Here is a 23358-nt window from a genome sequence, read left to right as displayed (position 1 = left end):
ACCATTCAAGTAATAATCCTTTTTACTATTACTCCTACCAAAATGTACGGCTTCACATTTATTTACATTGTATTCCATCTGCCAGACCTTTGCCCACTCACTCAATGTATCTATGTTCCTCTGCAAAGTTTCACAGTCCTCTGCACACTTTGCTTTGCCACTCATCTTAGTGTCATCTGCAAACTTTGACACCCTACACGTGGTCCCCAGTTCCAAGTCATCTATATAAATTGTAAATAATTGCGGTCCCAACATCGATCCCTGAGGCACTCCACTAGTCACTGACTGCCAGCTAGAATAGCACTCATTTATCCCCACTCTTTGCTTCCTGTTGGTCAACCAATCCTCTGTCCATGCTAATACTTTACCCTTAATGCCATGCATCCTTATCTTATGCAGTAGCCTCTTGTGCGGCACCTTGTCAAAGGCCTTTGGAAGTCTAGGTACACCACATCCACTGGGTCCCCATTGTCCACCTTGCCGGTAATGTCTTCATTGAATTCCAAAAGATTTGTCAAGCATGACCTGCCCTTCATGAACCCATGCTGCGTCTGCCCAACGGGACAAGTTCTATCAAGATGCCTTGCTATTGCTTCCTTGATAATAGACTCAAGCATCTTCCCCACTACAGAGGTTAAGCTAACCGGTCTATAATTCCCCATCTTTTGTCTACTTCCCTTTTTAAACAGTGGCATCACATTTGCTGTTTTCCAATCTGCTGGGACTGCGCCCGAGTCCAGCGAATTTTGGAAAATTACCGCCAGTGCACCTGCTATTTCTCCCGCCATCTCTTTTAGTACCCTGGGATGCATTCCATCAGGGCCAGGAGACTTATCAATCCTTAGCTCCATTAGCTTGCCCAACACTACCTCTTCCGTAATAATGATTGTTTCCAGGTCCTCACCTACCTTCGTCTCTTTGTCTATTACTGGCATGTTATTAGTGTCCTCCACTGTGAAGACCGATACAAAATACCTGTTCAATGCCTCGGCCATTTCATCATATCCCATAACTAAATTCCCCTTCTCATGCTCTAAAGGGCCAACGTTTACTTTAGCCACTCTTTTTCGTTTTATATATTTATAGAAACTCTTGCTATCTGTTTTTATATTCTGTGCTAGTTTTTTCTCATGTTCTATTTTACTTTTCCTTATAGCTCTTTTTGTGGCTTTCTGTTGACCTTTAAAGTTTTCCCAATCTTCTAGTTTCATGCTGTTTTTGGCCACTTTGTATGCCTTCTCTTTCAATTTGATAGCCTCCCTTATTTCTTTAGACACCCATGGCAGATTACCCCTTTTCTTACAGTCCTTCCTTTTCATTGGAATACACTTTTGCTGAGCACTTTGAAAGATTGCTTTGAAAGTCCTCCACTGCTCGTCAACTGTCCCACCATAAAATCTTTGTATCCAGTTTACTTTAGCCAAGTCCTCCCTCATTCTATTGTAGTTCCCCTTGTTCAAGCACAGGACCTTTGTATTGAATTTTATCTTCACACTCTCCATCTGTATTCTAAATTCAACCATACTGTGATCACTCCTTCCAAGAGGATCCCTAACTATGAGGTCATTAATTATTCCTGTCTCATTACACAGGACCAGGTCTAGGATAGCTTGCTCCCGCGTTGGTTCCATTACATACTGTTCAAGAAAACTATCACAGATACACTCAATGAACTCCTCCTCAACGCTACCCTGGGACTGAGTGGGATGCTCTTCAGAGGGTCGGTATGAACTCATTGGGCTGAATGGGGGATTTTATGGATTCTATGGACTCACACACTGTCGCACCAGCTGCTTCCATGCCAACTGATACTACCCACACAACCCGCCAACAACCTCTACAACCCTCCATGCCAACTCATGGCCTCTCTACAACACTCCATGGCAATTCATGGCCTGTCCATTGCTAATGGCTCCTCACACCCTCCATGCCAACTCATGGCACCTTCAAGCTCATTCTCCAAATATACATTCTGTACATAACCAATGGACCCTAAAGCAACAATGACATTTGTAGAACTGTTTACTTTACTGATTACATCCTCATAAAACATGAATACATTTGGCAAACATGATTTCCCTTATCTAAGACCATGTTGATTTTGTAAATTTGCACACAATCAGAGTGACTGAACTTAAGGCAACCAAAACCTTGTTGAGAGAGACAGTAAGAATGGGTGTTGTTGGGCATGGACAATTTAACTGTGGTGCATCACAAAGGTAACTTATTGTCTGTGGACTTCTGAAAGAAAGAGATGCAACATATATCAGATATGATTGCTTGATATCAACTTTGGGACTTAAGGTTGAATAAAGTTACATCACTTGTATATCTGTTCGACAAGTGAGCAAATTCTCACAAAGCTGGGTCTTACTTTGTTGGACTAGTAATCTGGAAGATTGGAACCACGTCTTTTCCATCTGTACAACTGTGAGATGGTAGTAGTGTCCCTACATCTGAGCCAGGAGGCCTGAGTTCAAGCCAAACCTGCTCCAGAGCTATGCCACGAGATGTCTGCATGGGTTGATTAATATAGCTACAATTGGCTCTACAGGGTTAACCTACATTGATTCCACAGTGGATGTGCACTCCTGCCATGTTGGCAAAGATGTGAAACCTGCATATGTCTTTTTGCATGAATAAATAGGAAGTCAAACACCTCTCTGACAACTGTTTTGCAAAAATTCGTAGCTCGTGATGATAAATTGAGCTGTTAGAAATGCTATCTGTCTTTGGTGTGATTTGTATCAGCAACTCTCTGGTTATAAGCAAATGAGGGCAGTGGACTATTTTTCTGTGCTCCTGTCACTGGCTTTGTCAAGTAATACAGTGGAATTAGGCTTTAAAGTGCAGCCAATGTCACGTTTGCAAACTTCCAAAAACAGCCTTGCAAAAATCTCATTTCACTCCTGTTTTATGAAAGCAATTCCTTTATGTGTTAGACCATTGATAATGTGATGAATTTTAAATGTTTTGCAGATCTACAGAATTATGTAGCACTCTTGTTCTTTTTACATCGGTCAAAATGAAACAAGAGGTCGTCATAAATTGTACAAATAATGAGAAATGATGTTCCAGTTTTTAATTGCAAAAGGCTTAAATATATAATATCTCCAGATGTGTTCTGAGCTGCAATTATTGCAAATGGTGCAGTAAAAATTAGTTTCAGGTGATAAAGCAGTGTCAATTTAGCCTTCTATTATACTCCCCACACAATATGTTATTCCATTGCCTTCAAAGAGCCGAATTTTAAATAGGTCGATAAAGTGATCAATGCAATGCTGCCTAATTAACAAAGTTTCAACACCCTGATCTGCTGAGATTAAATTAAACAGTTTAGAAGGTTAAAACTTATTTTTCATTAACGTTTCCACTTTGAAGAGTATTTCATTGGTGTATGATGATGCAGCTTGAAGAAATTCATCTGGAAGTTTTATTCCTGATACTATGCAATATTGTTTCCTACCTGGTTTGAATGTGAAAGTTATTTGTGGTTCCCGTATGCTCATAGTCATGAATGGCAGCTGCAAAAAGCATGGCTAGAATTTCCAGTTCTGTAAACCAGTGCTGTAACAGAAAGGTTAAATCTGAGGAACAGTCAAAAACAATATTTTGATGTATTCAGCTGATACAAGAAGATGTGACACAAATATCTCTGGAAAATCAGACACAGAGGCTTGGAAGACATTCCTTGCACAAGAGGGGGAAATCATTATTTGACCAGGGAGTCACTGCATAAGCTGCTCATTAAACCCAACCTGAGTTCTATACAACTGAAACTAAAAAAAATACTGCGGATGCTGGAAATCTGATACAAAGATAACACTGGAGAAACTCAGCAGGTCTGGCAGCATCTGTGGAGACAGAAACAGAGTTAATGCTTTAAGTCCAATATGACTTCTTAAGAGCAGTCTGGACCATTTCAGAGGAATATTCATTTATTTTATTTGTAAATGTTAAGATTGTTTAATATTTAAGAAAGGACATCTGTGAAGAGAACTGCAGGCTGTTTGCACAATAACATTGCATACTTAAGTACCCAGATTGTTTAAAACAGGAACTTCTTGTGAAAGTGCAGTTTACACAAGACTATTCAGATGTTAAAATGGATTAAAGGTTAATCCTGTAAAGATTGTTTAATATTTCATTTATTTTTATATTATCTGCCTCTCTGGGAGTTGTTTCTTATAGTCAGTTATTAAGTAATTTGTCTCCCACACAACTAAAGATTGTTTCCTATTGGACAGGAGCCACATAATCATTCCAAAACATTTTCTGGTTAGAAACTAACAACCATAAATATTAAATAAAACCCGAAAGAACTGTTGATGCTGTAAATCAGAAACACATATAGAAGTAGCTGGAAAAGCTCAGCAGGTCTGGCAGTATCTGTGAAGGTAAACCAGAGTTAGTATTTCGGTGACCCTTCCTCAGAACTTCTGAGTTTTTCCAACAACTTCTGTTTTTGAACCATAAATATTACTTTGATGAGTATGCTAATTATAAATGATCTATGGAAAGATCTATGGTATTTTTCTTCTGATGCCATACTTCCGGAATGCTTGTGTTTCAATACTATGCCAATAATAGGTTGTAACTTGAAAGATTTTACGTTGAATGTTTTAGCAACCTTCCAGCAACATTTTGGTTAAAACTGGCCCTGAAAGCCTGAAGATGCCAAAAACAGACCTATAAGCATGCCACTTTTAAAACAGAACAACTCTATTCTTACCATAATGCCAGTGTGGAGCATTAGGTAATGCACTGTTTGGGCCACATCTGCCGCATGGATTAAGTTATGGTAAGGATTCTTGTACTTGCTATAACCCACCTCAAGGGCTTCAACAAAAGTCATTAGAGAAGATACAGGTATCTAAGGGAGAGAAAGCATTTTAAGTGAGATCAAGAGGTGAGATAACATTATGAATTACAGATGACATATATCATCATAAAACATTAAACTTATCAAACAAATTGTCAATGATCAAAGCTTTGAAGAGTTGTTGTCATAGTCTTTCAAATACAGGATTGATCATAAATAACTCAAAAATGTCCATTAAACAACTTATTTTATTTTAATTTAAAAAATCTCTGGCAAATTAGTATTGAAATGTTAATACTTATATTACTTCATATTTAATGCATGTATATTTAATCAATTTTCTATAACATTGATTATATTTAATTAAAATACTGCACACTTTGCATTTTAATTTGAATATTCAATGAACTAACATTGGCCCAATTGACAAACCTTTTCTCAAAGATATTAACATTACAAAACATCTTTTTTTTAGCCTATTGTTTATTGCATTGGAAAAAGAAGCTATAATACTTGGCTTATTTGGTATCAGTTAATGACTGATTAATATTTAATGATTTTGCATTAACAATTTTGCATGTTTGCATGAATGTATTAAGCAGCTTCAGGTTGTTGTCATAGGATATTAAAAATTGTAATTTTGTCTCACACATTAGTACACGAGCCATTCTAAGTCCTTAGCTATTTACATTGACTCTACATTAGCCATGTGGGGATACCTCATTCAAAACAGAAAACCTATGCATTTTTTACTTGATTGATTGATGGATTGAAAATGTGGAGGATAATCTAATAGTTTTCAGTCTGTGAGTTGTGTTTTCTCTCACCACTGTCCAGATACACGTGTTTCCCATTTGATAATCCTCTGTGCAGTGAATCAGTTTTAAATCCGGGAAAAAATCCTAGTTCTGAATTACACATTACTACACTATTATTCTTCACAAAAGTAATTCATCGATTATGAATTGCTTGCAATTCTGGATTCTGGAAGTGTGATGCTATATAAATGCACGTTCTTACTTTCTATCATTATTGAGTCATGAGTGTTTAGCTTCATAAATGGATACTGGTGATTTCAGCCACACAGCAAGGATTGCTTTCAATTTTGCTGCCGTAACAACACTGCATATGCTGGTTAGAACCCAAGACAAAATACAGCCAACAACCGGACTATAAAAGGTATTTTTTTTAACAACTTCCTTCTCTATATTATCTTAACAATGGAGAAATTTTTCACATCATAATGGTGCTATGCAGACCTACATCAATGTCCTGGAAGCAGACCACGCTTCGCGTAGAAGCTCTAGAGTAACTTTAGAGTAAATTACTCCAATATATCATTACTCAAGAGGTTATTTCATCTAATATTACAATACTTGATTCTATGAAACCTTGACCAGTATTAAAATAAAACAAAGAACTGCGGATGCTGAAGACCTGAAACAAAAACAGAAATTGCTGGGTTTCACAGCATCCATGGAGAGAAAGCAGAGTTAATGTTTTAAAGCAGCAACCCTTCTTCAGAACTAATAGTAGCTAGGAACGGGTGGTATACATGCAGGAGGTGGCGGTTGGGGTTTGGAAGGGGTAGTGAATGGATAGGTGGCGACAGAATCAGGGAGAGAGAAAGAAAGATAGGCAGACAAAGGGATGGTTGACAGTAAGCCAGGTAAGCACATCCGATCCATTTTCACCTACTCGTGATCCCAATTATCAGCTCTCATGGTCCCAATTATCGGCTCTCATGGTCCCAATTATCAGCTCTCATGGTCCCAATTATCAGCTCTCATAGTCCCAATTATCGGCTCTTCTCCTTCCCTGGCTTACTATCAATCATCTCTTTGTCTGCCAAGCTCTCGTTCTCTCTCGCGAGGGTCCATCTCCACCCATACAGTCAATCCTCCACACCCACACCAAATTCTCCCACCTATCCCACCCCACTGGTCATCAGCGTATGTGCTAACTTTTCCTAGCTACAGTCAGAACAAAGAATGATACAGCACAGGAACAGGCCCTTCAGCCCTCCAAGCCTGCACCGACACATTTTGCCCTTCCATACTAAAACAGTCTTCACTTACAGGATCCATATCCCTCTATTCCCTTCCTATTCATGTATTCGTCCAGGTGATTTTAGAACATAGAACATAGAAAAATACAGCAAAGGAATGGGCTCCTCGGCCCACGATGTTGTGCCAAACATGATGCCAAATTTAACTAATCCTCTCTGCATGCCCTTGGTCCATATCCCTCCATTCCTTGCTTATTTATGTGCATATCTAAAAGTCTCTTAACCACCACCCCACCCATTGTATCTGCCTCCACCAACACCCCTGGCAGCGTGTTCCAGATTCCTACCACTCTCTGTGTAAAAAAACCTGCCCCTCATGTCTCCTTTGAACTTTACCACCTCACCTTAAACGCATGGCCCTTAGTTTTAGACATTTCAACTCTGGGAAAAAGATTCTGACTGTCAACCCTTTCTACGCATCTTATAATTTTGTAGACTTTTATCAAGCTTTCCCTCAGCCACCACCTCTCCAGAGAAAACAACCCGAGTTTTCCCAGCCTCTCCTTATAGCTCATACTCTCAAATCTAGGGAGCATCCTGGTAAACCTCCTCTGCACCCTGTCCAAAACCTCCACATCCTTTCAGTAATGTAGTGATCGAACTGAATGCAATACTCTAAGTGTGGCCTAAACAAAGTCTTATAAGCTGCAACATGACATCCTAACTCTTGTACTCAACGCCCTAACCAATAAAGACAAGCATGCCATACACTTTCTTTACCACCCAGTCTACTTCATGACCACTTTCAGGGAGCTATGGACTTGAACCCCAAAATCTTTCTGTATGTCAATACTGTTCAGGGTCCTGCTATTAACTGTACACTTTTCTTTAACATTGGATCCCCCAAAGTGCAGCAGCTCACACTTACCTGGACTATACTCCATCTGCCATTTCTCTGCCCATCTCTGAAAGTGATCTATATCCCACCGTATCCTTTGACAACTTTCTACATTATCCACAACTCCACTGATCTTTGTATCGTCTGCAAACATACTAACCGACCATCTACATTTTCATCCAAGTCATTTACATATACCACAAACAGCAGAGGTCCCAGTACGGATCCCTATGGAAAACCACTAGTCGCTGACCTCCAGCCTGAAAAACACCCTTCCACCACTACCCTCTGCCTTCTCTGGGCAAACCAATTCTGAATCCACATGGCCAAGTCACTGTGGATCCCATGCATCTTAATCTTTTGCACGAGATTACCATGAGGGACTTTATCAAAAGCCTTACTAAAATCGATGTAGACAACATCCACCACTCTACCCTCATTGATCACTTTTGTCACCTCCTCGAAAAATTCAATCAAGCTGGTAAGACATAACCTGCTTCGCACAAAGCCATGTCGACTGTCCCTAATTAGGCCGTGCTCTTCCAAATGCATGTAAATCTATCCTTAAGCATTCTCTCCAATAGTATCCCAACCACTGATGTGAGACTCACCGGTCTATAGATTCCTGGATTGTCCTTTTTTCCCTTTTTGAACACAGGAACAACATTAGCTCCTTGCCAGGCTCCCAGGAGCTTTCCAGTGGTTAACGAGAATACAAACATCTTGGTTGAAACCCCAGCAATCTCTACTCTTGCCTCGCTCAATAACCTGGGGTAGATACCATTGGGCCCTGGGGACTTACCCACTTTAATGCTCTTCAAGAGACCCAAAACCACTTCTTTCTTTATCTCAAAATGCCATGGCAGATTTGCATGCTCCACACAAATCCCATTATCCTTGAATACCCACTCTTGGGTAAATACTGTTGCAAAGTACTCATTTAGGATCTCATCCACATCCTCTGCTTCCAAGCACAAGTTCCCTCCTTTATCTGTGAGTGGCCCTACTTTCTCCTTAGTTATCCCCTTGTTTTTGATGTATATATAGAATGCTTTGGGATTCTCTTTAACCTGACTTGCCAAGGTCATTTCATGGTTCCTCCTTGCTCTCCTAATTCCCTGCTTGAGTTTTCTCTTGCTTTCTTTATATTCCTCACGGGCCCTGTCCGATATTATCTTCCTAAACCTTACATATGCTTCTTTTCTCCTTTTGACTAAATTCACAACCTCCCTCATTATCCAAGGGTCCCTTACCTTGCCATTCTTATCCTTCCTCCTTACTGGAACATGCTGGTCCTGAACTCTCATCAGCAAGTCTTTAAACAACTTCCACATGTCAAATGTGGACTTGACTGATAACAGCTCCTCCTAATTAACACCCCCTAGCTCCTGCCTAATACTGTTGTAACTTGCCCTCCCCCAATTTAGTACCTTGCCACAAGGTCCTGACTTATTCTCATTCATAGCTATCTTAAAACTTAAGGAGTTGCGATCACTGTTTCCAAAACATTCTCCCACTGAAAGGTCAGTTACCTGGCCGAGCTCATTAGCCAGTACAAGATCCAGCATGGCCCTTCATGTAGTTGGACTATCCACATACTGTTTCAAGAAACCCTCTTGGATGCACTTAACAAATTCCATCTAAGCTTCTTGCTCTAAGGGAGTCCCAGTCAATATTGGGGAAGTTAAAGTCACCCACTATGACAGCTCTGTTTTTATTGCATCTTTCCATAATCTGTCTACATACTTGTTCCTCAATGTCTCGATGGTTGCCGGGGGCCTACACTATAATCCTATCAGAGTGACTGCACTCATCTTATTTTTGAGCTCTACCCATATTGCCTCAGTGGATGAGCCCTCCAGTACGTTCTCTCTGAGTGCAGATGTAACATTCTCCCTGATTAGAAATGCAACTCCTCCACCTCTTTCACCTTCCTCTCTATCTTGTCTAAAACAATGAAACCCTGGAAAGTTGACCAGCCAGTCCTCTCAACCAAGTCTCTGTAATGGCCACAACATCATAGTCCCATGTACTGATCCAGGCATGAAGCTCATCTCCCTTATCTATAATTATCCTTGCTTTGAAATAAACACACTTCAAACCATTAGTACCATTGTGTTTATTTACCTGTCTCTGTCTGTCCTTCCTTTCTGATTTACTCGTCCTAACATGTATCTTCTCCTCAATCCCTCCATTCGCTGACTTGCTGCTCTGGTTCCCAGTCCCCTGCCACTCTAGTTTAAAACCTGCTGAGTAGCACTCGCAAACCTCCCTGCGAGGATATTGGTTCCTCTCCAGTTTAGGTGCAACCTGTCACTCTTGTAGAGGTCACCCCTGCCCCAGAATAGGTCCCAATGATCCAAGAGCCTGAAACTCTGCCCCTTGCACCAGCTCCTTAGCCACGCATTCATCTCTCCTACTTTTCTATTCCTTGCCTCACTAGTACATGGCACTAGTAGTGACCCAGAGGTTACTACTCTTGAGGTCCTGCTTTTCTGCCTCTTTTATAACTCCCTTTCTACCTATGTCATTGGTACTAATGTGTACAACGACCTCTGGCTGCCCAACCTCCCCCTTAAGAATTTTGTGCAACCGCTCAGGGACGTCCATGGCCCTGGCACCAGGGAGGCAACACACCATCCTGGAATCTTGAACTTGGTCATGGAAATACATGTCAGTGCCCCTAATTCGTGAGTCTCCCACCCCTATCGCTCACTTGGATCCTGCCTGACCCTGCTCTACAGCTGATCCAGTTGTGGTGCCACAGGCCTGGCTGCTCGTTATACAACAATATCCAAAACGGCGTACCTGTTAGAGAGGGGAATGGCCACAGGAGACTCCTGTACTATCTGCCTGCCTCTCCTGGTGGTCACCCATTTACCTGACTGAACTTGTGGTGTGACCAGCTCCCTGTAACTAGTGTCTATCATGCTCTCTGCCCCCGTGTGCTTGTCAGTGTGTCTGACTATCACTCCAACCAAACAATGTGGTCTATGACGAGCTGTAGCCAGTCACACTTCCTGTAAACATAATCGTCAGGGACACTAGATCTCCCACATCTGGCAGGAGGAGCACACCACTGTCCTAACTGACATCTTTGCCCCTTTACACTAAGAAAGATGAAAGAATCTTACTGAAGCCCAATATTCACCTAAGCCTGCACTTATACCAACTAGCAGCACTAACTGGTTACCTAAATGACAATGCAATCTTTACAAGTAGGCCAAATATCCTTTAGGCAACAATAAACTTCCCAACAGCCTGTCTCAAATTCTCGAGCCTTTTTTTTTGGTTAGAGGAGGAGGGAAGGATAGAAATACTTCAGTGATGTAATGTTTGGAGCTTACCATTCCTTGACACCAGGTTCTTCCTCATACCGCTGATCAGTCACAGTGACCGAGCTGATTTCTTCCAGAAAGCTCCTCAGTGAAGTCACTCTGCTGCTCTTTATTGGATCTAAGTTCTGAACCTAGGTTCTTTATACCTAAGACAGCACTAAGTGGGGCGACATTGAAAACTTTTCATTGTACTCCTGACATGTGTATACGTGACAACGAGGATATTCTAAAATTCTTGATGCTATTGTGTCTGCTTCCGCTACCTCCTCTGGCAGCATGTTCCAGGCACTCACCACCCTTTGTGTGAAAAACGTGCCTCACACATCATTTTTAAACTCCTGCTCCCCCCAGTCCCATCTTGAACCTATGTCCCCTAGTCATTGGTCCCTCCACAGTGGGAAAAAGCTTAATTATTTCCACTCTATCCATGCCATTCACAATCTTATAAACTTCTAACAGGTCACCCCCTCAACCTCCTTCGTTACAATGAAAACAAACCCAGTCTATCCAACTTTTCTTCATAGCTAAAATCTCCCTTTCCAGGCAACATCCTGATAAACCTTTTTCCATACCATCTCCAAAGCATCCACATCCTTCTGGTACTGTGGTAACCCGAACTGGACGTAATATTTCAAGTGTGACTTAACTAAAGTTCTATAAAGCTGCAGCATAACTTGTCTATCCTTATACTCAATGCCTCTTCCAATGAAGGTAAGCATGCCACAGGCCTTTTTACTTTCTTATCTACCTGTGTTGCCACCTTCAGTGATCTGTGGACCTGCACATCCAGATCTCTCTGCATATCAATATTCCTAAGGGTTCTGCCATTCACTGTATAATTTTCACCCGTATTTGACCTTCCAAAATGCATCACCTCACAGTTATCCAGGTTAAACTCCATCTGCAAGTTTTCTGTCCATGCCTCCAACTGATCTATATCCTGACGTATCCTCTGACAATCCTCCTAACTATCCACTACACCACCAATGTTTGTATCTTCTGCAAACTTACAAAGTAGACCAGCTATGTTTTCCTTCAAATCATTTATGTAGATCACAAACAGCAGAGGTCCCAGCACTGATCCCTGCAGAACACCATTAGTCACAATCCTCCATTCCGAAAAGCATCCATCCACCTCTACCTTCTGTTCTGAAGGAGTTTTGAAGGAGGGTCACTAGACTTGAAACGTTAACTTTGCTTTTTCTCCACAGATGCTGCCAGGCCAGTTGAGATTCTCTAGCAATTTCTGTTTCTTGACCAGCATTGTTTTATATACTTATAATAACTGTGGACAATATTTACTACTCTTTGATTGTTACAAAGCGACCAACTATTATGTCAAATCAAACTGAAGGACAAGAACGGAGAAATGCTACATCTCCTGCTTTGTTGGTGGGATATGGAAGGTTGGGACTTACAGATATGTTATTTTTCTCTCAGCTGATCTCAATCTAATTCTTAGGGGTCATTAAGTAACAGCAGCCCACACTAGAAATGGTAACTCTGAGGTACCTGTCTACAGACCTGTTGAGTTTTCAGAATGCCACCTTTAAGAGTGAGCACAGGGTAATGGTGGTAAAAATTTGAAGGAGATAATTTTGAATTTTTACTGCTCCTTATCTGGTCAGTCTGATAATTCAAAACCCAGAAGAATTGCCAGCTAACTGGTTGCCTAGATTCTTCAATGTAGTGGGCAGGAACTTCCCTTGATCTGTGGGACTACGCATCAGGTGAAATGGGAGACATAGAGATGTACAGCATGTAAACAGACCCTTCAGTCCAACTCATCCATGCTGACCAGATATCCAAAATTAATCTAGTCCCATTTGCCAGAATTTGGCCCATATCCCTCTAAACCCTTCCTATTTGTGTACCCATCCAGATGCCTTTTAAATGTTGTAATTGTACCAGCCTCCACCACTTCCTCTGGCAGCTCAATCCATACATGCACCACCCTCTGTGTGAAAAAGTTGCCCCTTAGGTCCCTTTTAAATTTTTCTATCCTCACCTTAGATCTATGCCCTCTGGTTTTGGAGTCCCCTATTCTGGGAAAAAGACCTTGGCTATTCACCCTATCCTCATGACTATATAAACTTCTATAAGGTCATCCATCAGTCTCCAATGCTCCAGGGAAATTAGCCCCAGCCTTTCAGCCTCTCCCTGTAGCTCAAACCCTCCAATTCTGGAAACATTCTTGTAAATCTTTCTGAACATTTTCAAATTTCACAAACTGCTTCCTATATCAGAGAGACCAGAAGTGAACGCAGTATTCCAAAAGTAGTCTAACCAATGTCCTGTACAGCGCAACATGACATCCCAATTCCTATACTCAATGCATTGACCAATAAAACCAACTGTATCAAATACCTTCTTCACCACTCTCTCCACCTGTGACTCCACCTTCAAGGAACAATGAACTTCCATTCTAATGTCTCTTTGTTCGGCAACACTCCCAAAGTCCCTACCATTTATTGCATAAGTCCTGCCCTGATTTGTCCAACCAAAATGCAACACCTCACATTTATCTAAATTAAACTCCATCTGCCACTCCTAGGCCCATCAGCCCATCAGCCCATCTGATCAAAGTCCCATTGCACTCTGAATAATCTTCATCACTATCTACTACGCCACCAATTTTAGTGTCATTTGCAAACTTACTAACCATTGCTCCTTTGTTCACACCTCTGTTTGGAGCCTTAACCATTCAAATTGATAGACTATCTCCATAGAGTAGATATGGGGTTTAGTTAGCTCAGTTGGCTCGAAAACTGCCTTGCGAAGCAGAGCGACATGAACAGCGTGGACTCAATTCCTCCACTGGCTGAGTTTACCATGAAGGACACTCCTTCTGAACCCCTCCCCTTGCCTGAAGTGTGGTGACCCTCAGGTTAAACTATCACCAGTTGTCTGTTTCTAAAGAGAAAGCAGCCCTATGATCCAGTAGGACTATGGTGGCTTACTTTATTCAGTTATTAGGCAATTCACTTCCAACTGCTTCTGATAGCAGGAATGCATTCAGGAAATGTTCTGATGTAGCTCCCCATAATTTCCTGTTACCTCCCCCCTCTCCATTTCCACTTCCTTGAGGCTGGGGGAGGGAAAATTCAACCCAGTATATTCAAGACATGGTAGTCTTAACATTTTTGCTACTCCCTACTGTGATTAAGATGTGATCTAAGTTCATCAACACTCAATAAAGCTTTATTTTTGTAGTAACAGCTTAAACCTCACTCAGGTCAAAGTGTTACCAGTGGAGAATTTGATGCACATGTGTGATTTGAGAGTAGACAGCCTTGGGTTTCAGACATCTGGTCATGAATTTGGGAATGGATGGCCGTGAAACAGAACAGCAGAATATTCTTCCTTTGGCTCAATATTTTCTATGTGTTGCCTTCATATTTCTTATGCCTTCCTTGGTCTGCAGTTTCACTCACTAAAATTTACAGACTGTAATGATTGTCAGCATTGATGTATTCAGTTCCACGTGTCATTTGATTAATTTCCGCCTACATGATAAACAAGAATGGACTGCACAACTTGGAGAGGAGGAATGCATAGAAAATATCATTACCTTCACATTGTAGCCTATGATATGCAATGTTCATGATTAAGTTACCATTTAGTGATAGGGATTTAATCTTTCAGTGAGAGTTGATGTCAGACAATTCTGAATCATCTTGCAAACCGCAATTGTAATTAGTGGCAAAATGAATAGGTTATTCTCAAAAGATATTGTTATTCACTCGACATTCTAATTGAATACATTACAAAAAAGATATTTATTTGATGGGTAGTCACATACATATGCATTAAGATGTACTATGTTCAATTAGCATTTTCGGGCCATGACTTGGAAAACTAATTGCTTTGTTTTAATTACATATTAAACCTTAAAGTTTCCTGACCCTGAAGCGATTGATAAGATCATATCGGGTGAACAACTCATGCACCATGAACTTCAGAGCATGGTCCCCACTGGCTTCATTGAGGGCGAATACATTAAATGACCATTTATCAACATTCTGCAGAAAGAAAAGAAACACCAAATTTAGACATAATGTTCAAGTAATCTTGTATTGTCAGAGTTTTTAGAACTGTTGCGTTACACACCTTTAAAGCAGATATCACTGCTGCTGGATAAGTCAGTCCAGTCATGTTTGATGTTCTTCGGTACATCCTTGAAATCAAAATAATAAGTATATATTTGACAACAGGTTTCAGTAGCATGACCCTGAAATAAAACTCACATTTTGCTATACTTTTCTATTTATTCCGCCACCCCCAAAACAACAAAAAGCTCTGATGGCCATTTTTTTGTTTGTAATGTAATTTGTTTTATATTCATTTGTGACTGGGCTACTATTTATTGCCCTTCCCTAGTTGACCTTGAGAAAGTCGTAGTGAGCTGTCTTCTTATACTGCTACGGCCCATGTGGCATATGTAGATCCACAATGCCTTTAGGATGTTGACCCAGCAACAGTGGGTATATGGCGATATATTTCCAAGTCAGCATGGTGAGTGGCTCAGACGGGAACTTGCAGGTGGTGGGGTTCTCATCTATCTGCTGCATTTGTCCTTCTGGATGCTAGGGGACGTGGGTTTGGAAGGTTCTGGCTAAGGTGCCTTAATGAATTTCTGCGGAGCATCTTGTAGATCATACAGTGCTGCTACTGACCATCGGCAGTGAAGAGAATGAATGTTTATGGATGTGGTGCCAATCATGTGGGCTGCTGAGATTTGGAAGCTGCTGTTCAAGCAGCTTACAATTATTTTGAAAAGAAAAGCTGATAAGGAAGTCGACCACACTGCGGTTAGGATTTGCTTTTACCTCTTTCAGCTCTGGGGAATATGATTTAGGTTTTTAAACATTTGACTATTTCCAGCAGTAATTTTAAAATGCTTGAAAGAATATTCACGGAAGACTTAGGCCCTGATGAATTCTGCTGGTGATCAGAACTTGTATCAATTCCACAGTGAATTGGTTATTTTATTTCTAATGCGATAAACCAGATAATCTAAATAAAGTTTATTTTTTCAGTCTGTCTCGAGACTTGAATAAACATTTACTCCATTACCAGTATTTAGAGTTAAGGTAAATGTTTCCAAGATTTTTCTGTGCATCAGTGCTTCGCCTACATGACATCTAGTTTGTTCTGAATAAGGAAAAATAATGTTGAAATGTAAATATTTGAATAAATAGAAAAGACTGAAAATACACAGTAGGCCATTCAACATCTACAAAGAGGGGAGACAAATCAATGTTTTGATAACATCAATTTAAATTTATGTCATGCCACTCATAAAATAAAACATGCCAACATAATTCAGGTGTCATTTACAGACATTTTTTTCATCTTTATTGAAAATCCTTCAACCCTTTCTGTAATGAAGGTAAATCATTGTAGCCGAATATAACCAGGCTACATGCACTGGCACTGTCTAGGACTGATCTTCCAATCTATGCCCTACCCTGCAGGTTTTACTCCTTGTCAACAGCTTCTGATCATACTTTGATGCTTAATATTATATTAGAAGTCAAATCTTCCTGTGATTTGAAAAACTGAAAAATATAGGCTGGAAATTTTGGTTCAGACAATCAGAGATCAACATTGTTGGTTCTATCTTAAATATACAACGAGAGATAAAGTCTCTACAGTTCTACTGGATCATAGGGAGCTCTCTCATGAGAGAGAGATGATTGGTGATGGTTTAACCTGAGGGTCACCACACCTTGGGCAAGGTGAGTGGTTGAGAAGAATAGCCCTTTGTGGTAACCTCTGCCAGTGTAGGAACTGAATCCACAGTATTGGCGTCACTCTGCATTGGAAACCAGCCATCCAGCCAACTGAGCGAAGTGACCCCAGAGGGATACCAGTTAAAAAATTAGAACAGAAAGGTGCAGGATAAAATTGTTTCCATTGATATAAGAATGTAAAAGTAGTAAAATGCCTGAGATTAAAAAAGAAGAAAAGGACAAATTGGAAAAAGATAAGCATATAGGGCAAGCAGAATTGAAGGTGTTGAAATTCTCGAGGGCTTATTCAAGATAGTGACTCCATTTCACATCAATTTGCTATTTGCACACATAGTGAAGCTGCATTGTGCATCCAAATGGCACTTTAGCAAAACAATCAACTATACCAGAGGCGGAGGGCCTCACACCTGTTAGGTTTTCTGTCTGGTTAAAAAAAAGTTTCAATTACCAATGAAGGCTCTAATGAAAGTATGCAGACATTTTAGCGATGTCAATGGATCTCAGCTAACCTGCCTCCTGTTGTTTGGCAAAATGGGCATAATGACTAAATTTCCAATGAAAGGTGGGGAAATCTGGTACACCTGCATTGTAAGGCTTGGCTTTGGGGCCAGGCCTCCATTATTTGTTCAAGTGGTTGTATATAAGGGAAATATCGCTTGATTGGCAGCTTCTTCTTAAATTTATTATGTGAATGGCCTAATGTTTATATTCACAAAATAAAGAGGTAGCACATGCCTTTAGTTTCTGCTATTGACACTTTAAAGGTATAGTTGATTTAAACTTTTGTAAGGTTTTGGTAAAAGTATTAAGGAAAGTTATAAAGGCTCTTTTTTAAGCTTTTCTACATAAGCTATTGTCACTATAGAATTAATTTGCTCTGTTACGACTACCTGCTGTGTGAATGGGCATGGAAGTATAAGTTGAAATGGAGGATGTGAGGGGCCACTGGGGATGGGTGGATTAGTAATGGGGTGATATGGGGGCCTGTTAAAGACCTTCTGAAGGTATCTTTCAATAGATTCCCTCATCCAGACTATGGTTGTTGACACCATTGAAGGTGGGTTCACCTAATGGTACCATAAAGCTACTATTGATTTTCAATATAATCCATCTGCTTCATACATTCTTTCAGGAAGGAAATCTGCCATCCTTACCTGCTCTGGCTGACATACAACTCCCAATCCACAGCAATGTAGCTGACTCTTAATTGGAATGGCCAAGAAAGCCATAAGAGATGGACAACAAATGCTGGCCTTGCCAGGAACACCCACATCTGATGAAAGACTAAAACAGTCTATGCATCCAGGACTGCACATGAATAATTACAAGTGAGTAATCTAATAGATGGTGGTGTTTGGAATAATATTTTATTATGTAATAACAGTTACTGGTGCCCAAAATGTGCTGCATGAGATGACACATAAATGCTGTTTAAATAGTAATTCTACAAGCTTACACCTCCTCAGCAGGCAACTGTGCTTAACCAACAATAACAACTTGCATTGATATGGCACCTTTAACATAATAAGCCATCCCCAAGGTGCTCCACAGCTCTGTTATATGTCAACATCTGACACCAAATCACACACTGAGGGAGGACAAATGTCAACATTTTGGTCAAGACTCAAACTTTAGGAAGCAACTTAAAGGAGCAAAGGGGGTAGAGAGTTGTAGAGTTTTAGAACAATAGAACATAAGAAGTAGAAACAGGAATCGGAAACACATCTCCGAAAGCCTGCTCCAACATTCTATAAGATCTGCCCAGGCCTCAACTCCTCTTTCATATCAGCTCCTCACAAGCCTCAACTCCTCCATATTGCAAAAATCTATCTACCTCCTAGTCTGCATAACTCCTGCGGTAGAGAATTCCAAAGATTCACTACCCTGTGGGACTAGATTTATCTAGGATATCTAGTCAGTATGGACAAGTTGGACCGAAGGGTCTGTTTCTGTGCTGAGAGATAGTAAGAACTGCCAATGCTGGAGTCAGAGATAACACAGTGTGGAGCTGGAGCAACACAGCAGGCCAGGCAGCATCAGAGGAGCAGGAAATCTGACATTTCGGGTTGGGACCCTTCTTCAGAAATTCAGAAGAAGGCTCCCGACCCAAAACGTCAACTTTCTTGCTCCTCTGATGCTGCCTAGCCTGCTGTGTTCCTCCAGTTCCACACTGTGTTATCTCTGTTTCCGTGCTGTACATCTTTATGACTGTATGGTCCTGAAAGAAGAAATTCTTCTGCATATCAGTTGAAAATGAATATGCCCTTATTCTGTAACTATGCTCTCTCGTTCGAGATTCCCCCAAGAGTGGTCAGAAATGGTCAGAAGTCAGGGGTTAAAAAGGACATCAAATTCAGTATCAGACAGTTGTCTCTCTGAGGGAGAGATGGACTCAATGTCTTGAAAGCAGCGTTTGTAGTTGGCACTTAAGGCAATGCCGTCTTAATGGTCAGTCGTTGCAATATTTAATTGGAGGAAATTTCTGCTGATCAAACACTGGATGTCAGAAAAACAATCTGATAATTTAGAGGTGGTGGATGGATTGAGAGAAGTGGTGGTGGAGTGAAGTTTGGTGCTGTCATTGTTCCTGTAAAAACTAATGTTGTAGTTTCAGATTAATGTTGTAGTTTCCTGGGCAACAAGCAGACAAGAAGCAGGAAGGGCCGAGGGTAGGTCCTTTGGAGACACCAGAAGTCACCATATGGATAACAAGACATCAAAGGTTGAAATTCTGATCTGAGTAGGATAATAGGTCGGCACAACATTGTGGGCCAAAGGGCCTGTACTGTGCTGTACTGTTCTATGTTCTATGGTCTATGTTCTAAAGGTGATTGTCTGCCTATGATTTGATGGATAAAAATGAAAAGAGGCAAGAATGGTTACATGCAGCTGGTGGAGCGACATTGGAAGAGGATAGTGTGGCCGAAAGTGTCAAAGACTGTGGTCAGGTTGAGAATTCCGGAGGCTTTGAATAGCTTACTTTTCTCACAGTTACAGAGAGTAAAACAGAGATAGGGCTCTAAAAATGCAGACCCAGTTCTCTGGCTGCCGCTCTGTGACATTATGGAAATAGCCCTTTACAATCCTATTGATAATGCTCATGTATATATTTGGCACACATAATTAATGGTGTAGTTATTCAGACAGAATTGATTTTTCTTATGACCTCAAACCTGCACTTTTTAATAGATGAAAAGCACTGAGCATTTCAGAGTAAATGAAAATTGTTCAAAAATAATTTTAAAAACAGCAACATTAAATTTTACCTTTCAGTTTTTGCAAATTACAAATATTAATCAAAAGGAATATCACAACACTGCAAATGCACTTTCATCTACCTCTCAACAAAAATGCCAGCTTGAACAGCATGAACAATGCTGCGAAATCTGGGCTTTTCTGCTGGCCTTTTCCTCATCACCCCCATCTTCCTTGTGAAGGTGGATGCCAACCAGTCTCGGACCTCCGATGGAACGGAATCTGATTGGATATCGCCGAGTTCGTCCTCAGTGTCCAAGAGCCGTCTGATGAGAAAAAAATTATAAAGCGTCAACGCAAATTTACTCCCTCCTAAAGAAATATTAATCCAAAGTAGATGCCTTTGGACCTTTCCCTCTGCATGGTTTATCATGTTTTTAATAAATTGCGCACAAGCTCTGAATTCATCATTTTATGAAAAATAAACCCCAGTCCATTTCTTGCTCAGTATGCTTCACAACTATTCAGTTCAATATTTTATCATTATTTCAGTGCGCTCATCGCAAATTGGTGATTCACTTCATTGTACTCAATCACTACCAATGGGCACAAATACCTCAAAGATCCAACATCGCCGAATTGCATTTCTTACTTTTCTTATTTCCTTGTCTCCAATGTTAATATCATCAATAACCTTGGAAGATTTAAAATTTGACACCCCCATCATATTTATCCTGTTTTTAAGCCACTTTAATGGAGAGCACTTCCATGATCTCTGCTAGTAATCTCCAATATTGGAATCTGCCAAAAGATACCATAAAAGCTAAGGACGGAATTTAATGGGGCCTCAAGAGTAGATCGGTAAGTGGTAACTGCTGGAGAAGTGGAATGGAATCTCTCAGTGGAGAAGAAGGTGCAGCATTGCCTTCTCGACAAGAGGTCAATTGAAGTCTTTAAGTAGTTCATAAAGGGCTATCTATAGCCCTCTGCCTGCCTCCATTGGCATTTTGCTAGCAGCAGTGGTGGGAAGGGGGCATCCATCATGTGTAAAGACCGCTTACTTAAACTTGGTGATTTCCATGCGGTTATAAGGAAGGTCTCATTTGATCGGGCACCCTCTGGGCCATAAACCCTGGTGGCAAGGGCAGCCCACATAGAAAAAACCTCCAATGCCCTCACCAGACCCTGTCCACCAGGCGCTGCCACCTGGCTCTGCAACCTGCTTTCCACTGACCTTGGTCTGAAGGTAGTGTCTGAATTATATGAGGTTAGGTCTCACTGTGTGAAATGCTGATGAGATGCTATGTTTTATATATGACCACTGAAAGCAATGCAATTTAACATGATCTTGCTCCTTCTTGCAGCCTCAGGGCAAGATGAAGCCACAACAAAATGCTTTCTTTCAATAAAATAGAAGCAATGTTTTCCTTACCTCAGTAGAATCCGTAAATATCCTTTAGAATTATAATGAGACAAAGAATATTATAGACAGGAAGTGAACAGAAGAAAAATATGAAAAACTCTCTACAGTCCCCAGAAAGCTTTGAGCAAGTTACAGGCCACAATCAAACTGAAGCATAGCTGAACTGATCAGGTATCGTACTGCATTCAGATTCACAGTGAAGCCAACAGTTCAGTGCGCTGTTCTATTCAATGCATATCTGTTTAGCCAGTATCCTAGTCAGGCACAGGATCGACAAAGAAAAAGTTATGTACGAGCAACTGGTATGCCACTCAGGTCTACATCAATCTGCACAAAAATACCTTTACCTAATGGGCTAAATTTAACAGTGTACTCAGTGACGTGGGGAAAGTATTGATACTTTTATCAATGATCTGTACAGACTTACGAACATACAAACAGGAAACAAGAGAAGGTCATTGAGGCCTTCAATCCTACTCTGCTATTCAATAAGATCATTGCTGATCTGATTTTAATCTGAACTCTACAATCCCGTATATCCCAATAATCTTTCATCCCCTTGGAAATCAAGAATGTATCTATCTCTGCCTTAAAAATATTTAAAGATTCTGAATCCATTGAGTTTTGAGGAAGGGAATTTCAAAGACTGACCACACTCTGGGGGAAAAAAAATGTTTCAAATGGGCGACCTCTTATTTTTAAATATGACCCTTAGTTTCTAGATTCTCCCACAAGAGGAAACGTCCTTTCAACATCCACCCCACTAAATCCTATCATATTTTCAATTAAGTTACCTCTTCTCAACACCAGAAGAAGGCCTAGCCTGTCTAGCCTTTCCTTATAAGGTAATACATTCAATTCAGGTATTTGTTTAGTAAACCTTCTCTGAACTACTTCCTTACTTTTGCATTCAATTCCCCTCACAACAATGGCTTTCCTGGTTACTTGCTGTGCCTTCAATACTAACCTTCTATGACTCATGCACTAGGACACCTAGATCTCTCTGAATCTCAGAGCTCTGCAACTTCTCACCATCTGGATGCAATGCTTCCTTTTGATTCTTTCTGCCAAAATGGACAATTTTACATTCTCTCACACCATACTCCACCTGCCAAATCTTTGCCCAGTCACTTAACCAACGTACTTCACTTTTTAGGCTCCATATGTTCTCTTCACAAATCACTTTCCTACCTATCCTTGTACCATTAACACATTTAGGTGTTTAGAAGCATCTGGTTGAGTACGTGATGGGATTAGTGTACTTTGGTGTTTTTGGTCAGCATAGACATAGTGGGCCAAATGGCCTGTTTCTATGCTGTAAGACTCTATGACCTTAAATCCCTTCATCCACATCATTTATATAAATTGTAAAGAGTTTGAGGCCCCAGCACCGATTCCTGTGACACACCACTAGTGACATCTGCCAGCCTGGAAAAGACCCACTTATTTCTACTCTTTGCTTCCTATTAGCCAGCCAATCTTCTATCGAGGCCATATATTAACTCCTAGACCATGAGTTTTTATTCAGCAGTAAGCTCTGATGTGGCACCTTTTCAAATGCACTCTGGAAATCTAAACACCCACTAGTTCCTCTTTACCTACAGCCCAAGTTATTTCTTCAAAGAACTCCAATAAATTGGTTAAATATAACTTCCCTTTGATAAAACTATGTTGGCTCTGCCTGATTACCTTGAACTTATCCAAGTGCTCTATAATAATGTCTTTAGTAATAGCTTCTAACATTTTCTCTATAACCTATATTAAGCTGACCTGTAGTTGGAGATAGTAGGAACTGCAGATGCTGGAGAATCTGAGATAACAAGGTGTAGAGCTGGATGAACACAGCAGGCCAAGCAGCATCAGAGGAGCAGGAAGGCTGACATTTCAGGCCTAGACCCTTCTTCAGAAATCATTTCTA

At 40.6% G+C, this 23358-nt stretch overlaps 1 protein-coding gene across 1 annotated transcript in view; it reads right to left on the bottom strand.

The window, feature by feature from the left end:
• pde1a (phosphodiesterase 1A, calmodulin-dependent) overlaps positions 1 to 23358 on the bottom strand; it is a 477849-nt gene that overhangs the window by 65788 nt on the left and 388703 nt on the right. The window contains exons 6-10 of the mRNA XM_048599192.1: positions 20161 to 20343; positions 15177 to 15243; positions 14972 to 15088; positions 4733 to 4873; positions 3467 to 3567 (exon numbers count right to left, since the gene is read on the bottom strand). Of these exons, the coding sequence (XP_048455149.1) occupies positions 3467 to 3567; positions 4733 to 4873; positions 14972 to 15088; positions 15177 to 15243; positions 20161 to 20343 (609 nt within the window). The remainder of the gene's footprint in view (positions 1 to 3466; positions 3568 to 4732; positions 4874 to 14971; positions 15089 to 15176; positions 15244 to 20160; positions 20344 to 23358) is intronic.

Source organism: Rhincodon typus, chromosome 7 (genome assembly GCF_021869965.1).
Source record: "Rhincodon typus isolate 14 chromosome 7, sRhiTyp1.1, whole genome shotgun sequence".
Classification (NCBI taxonomy): domain Eukaryota; kingdom Metazoa; phylum Chordata; class Chondrichthyes; order Orectolobiformes; family Rhincodontidae; genus Rhincodon; species Rhincodon typus.
The sequence above is the reverse complement of the archived record's forward strand: the minus strand, read 5'-3'. Positions and strand labels throughout refer to the sequence as shown.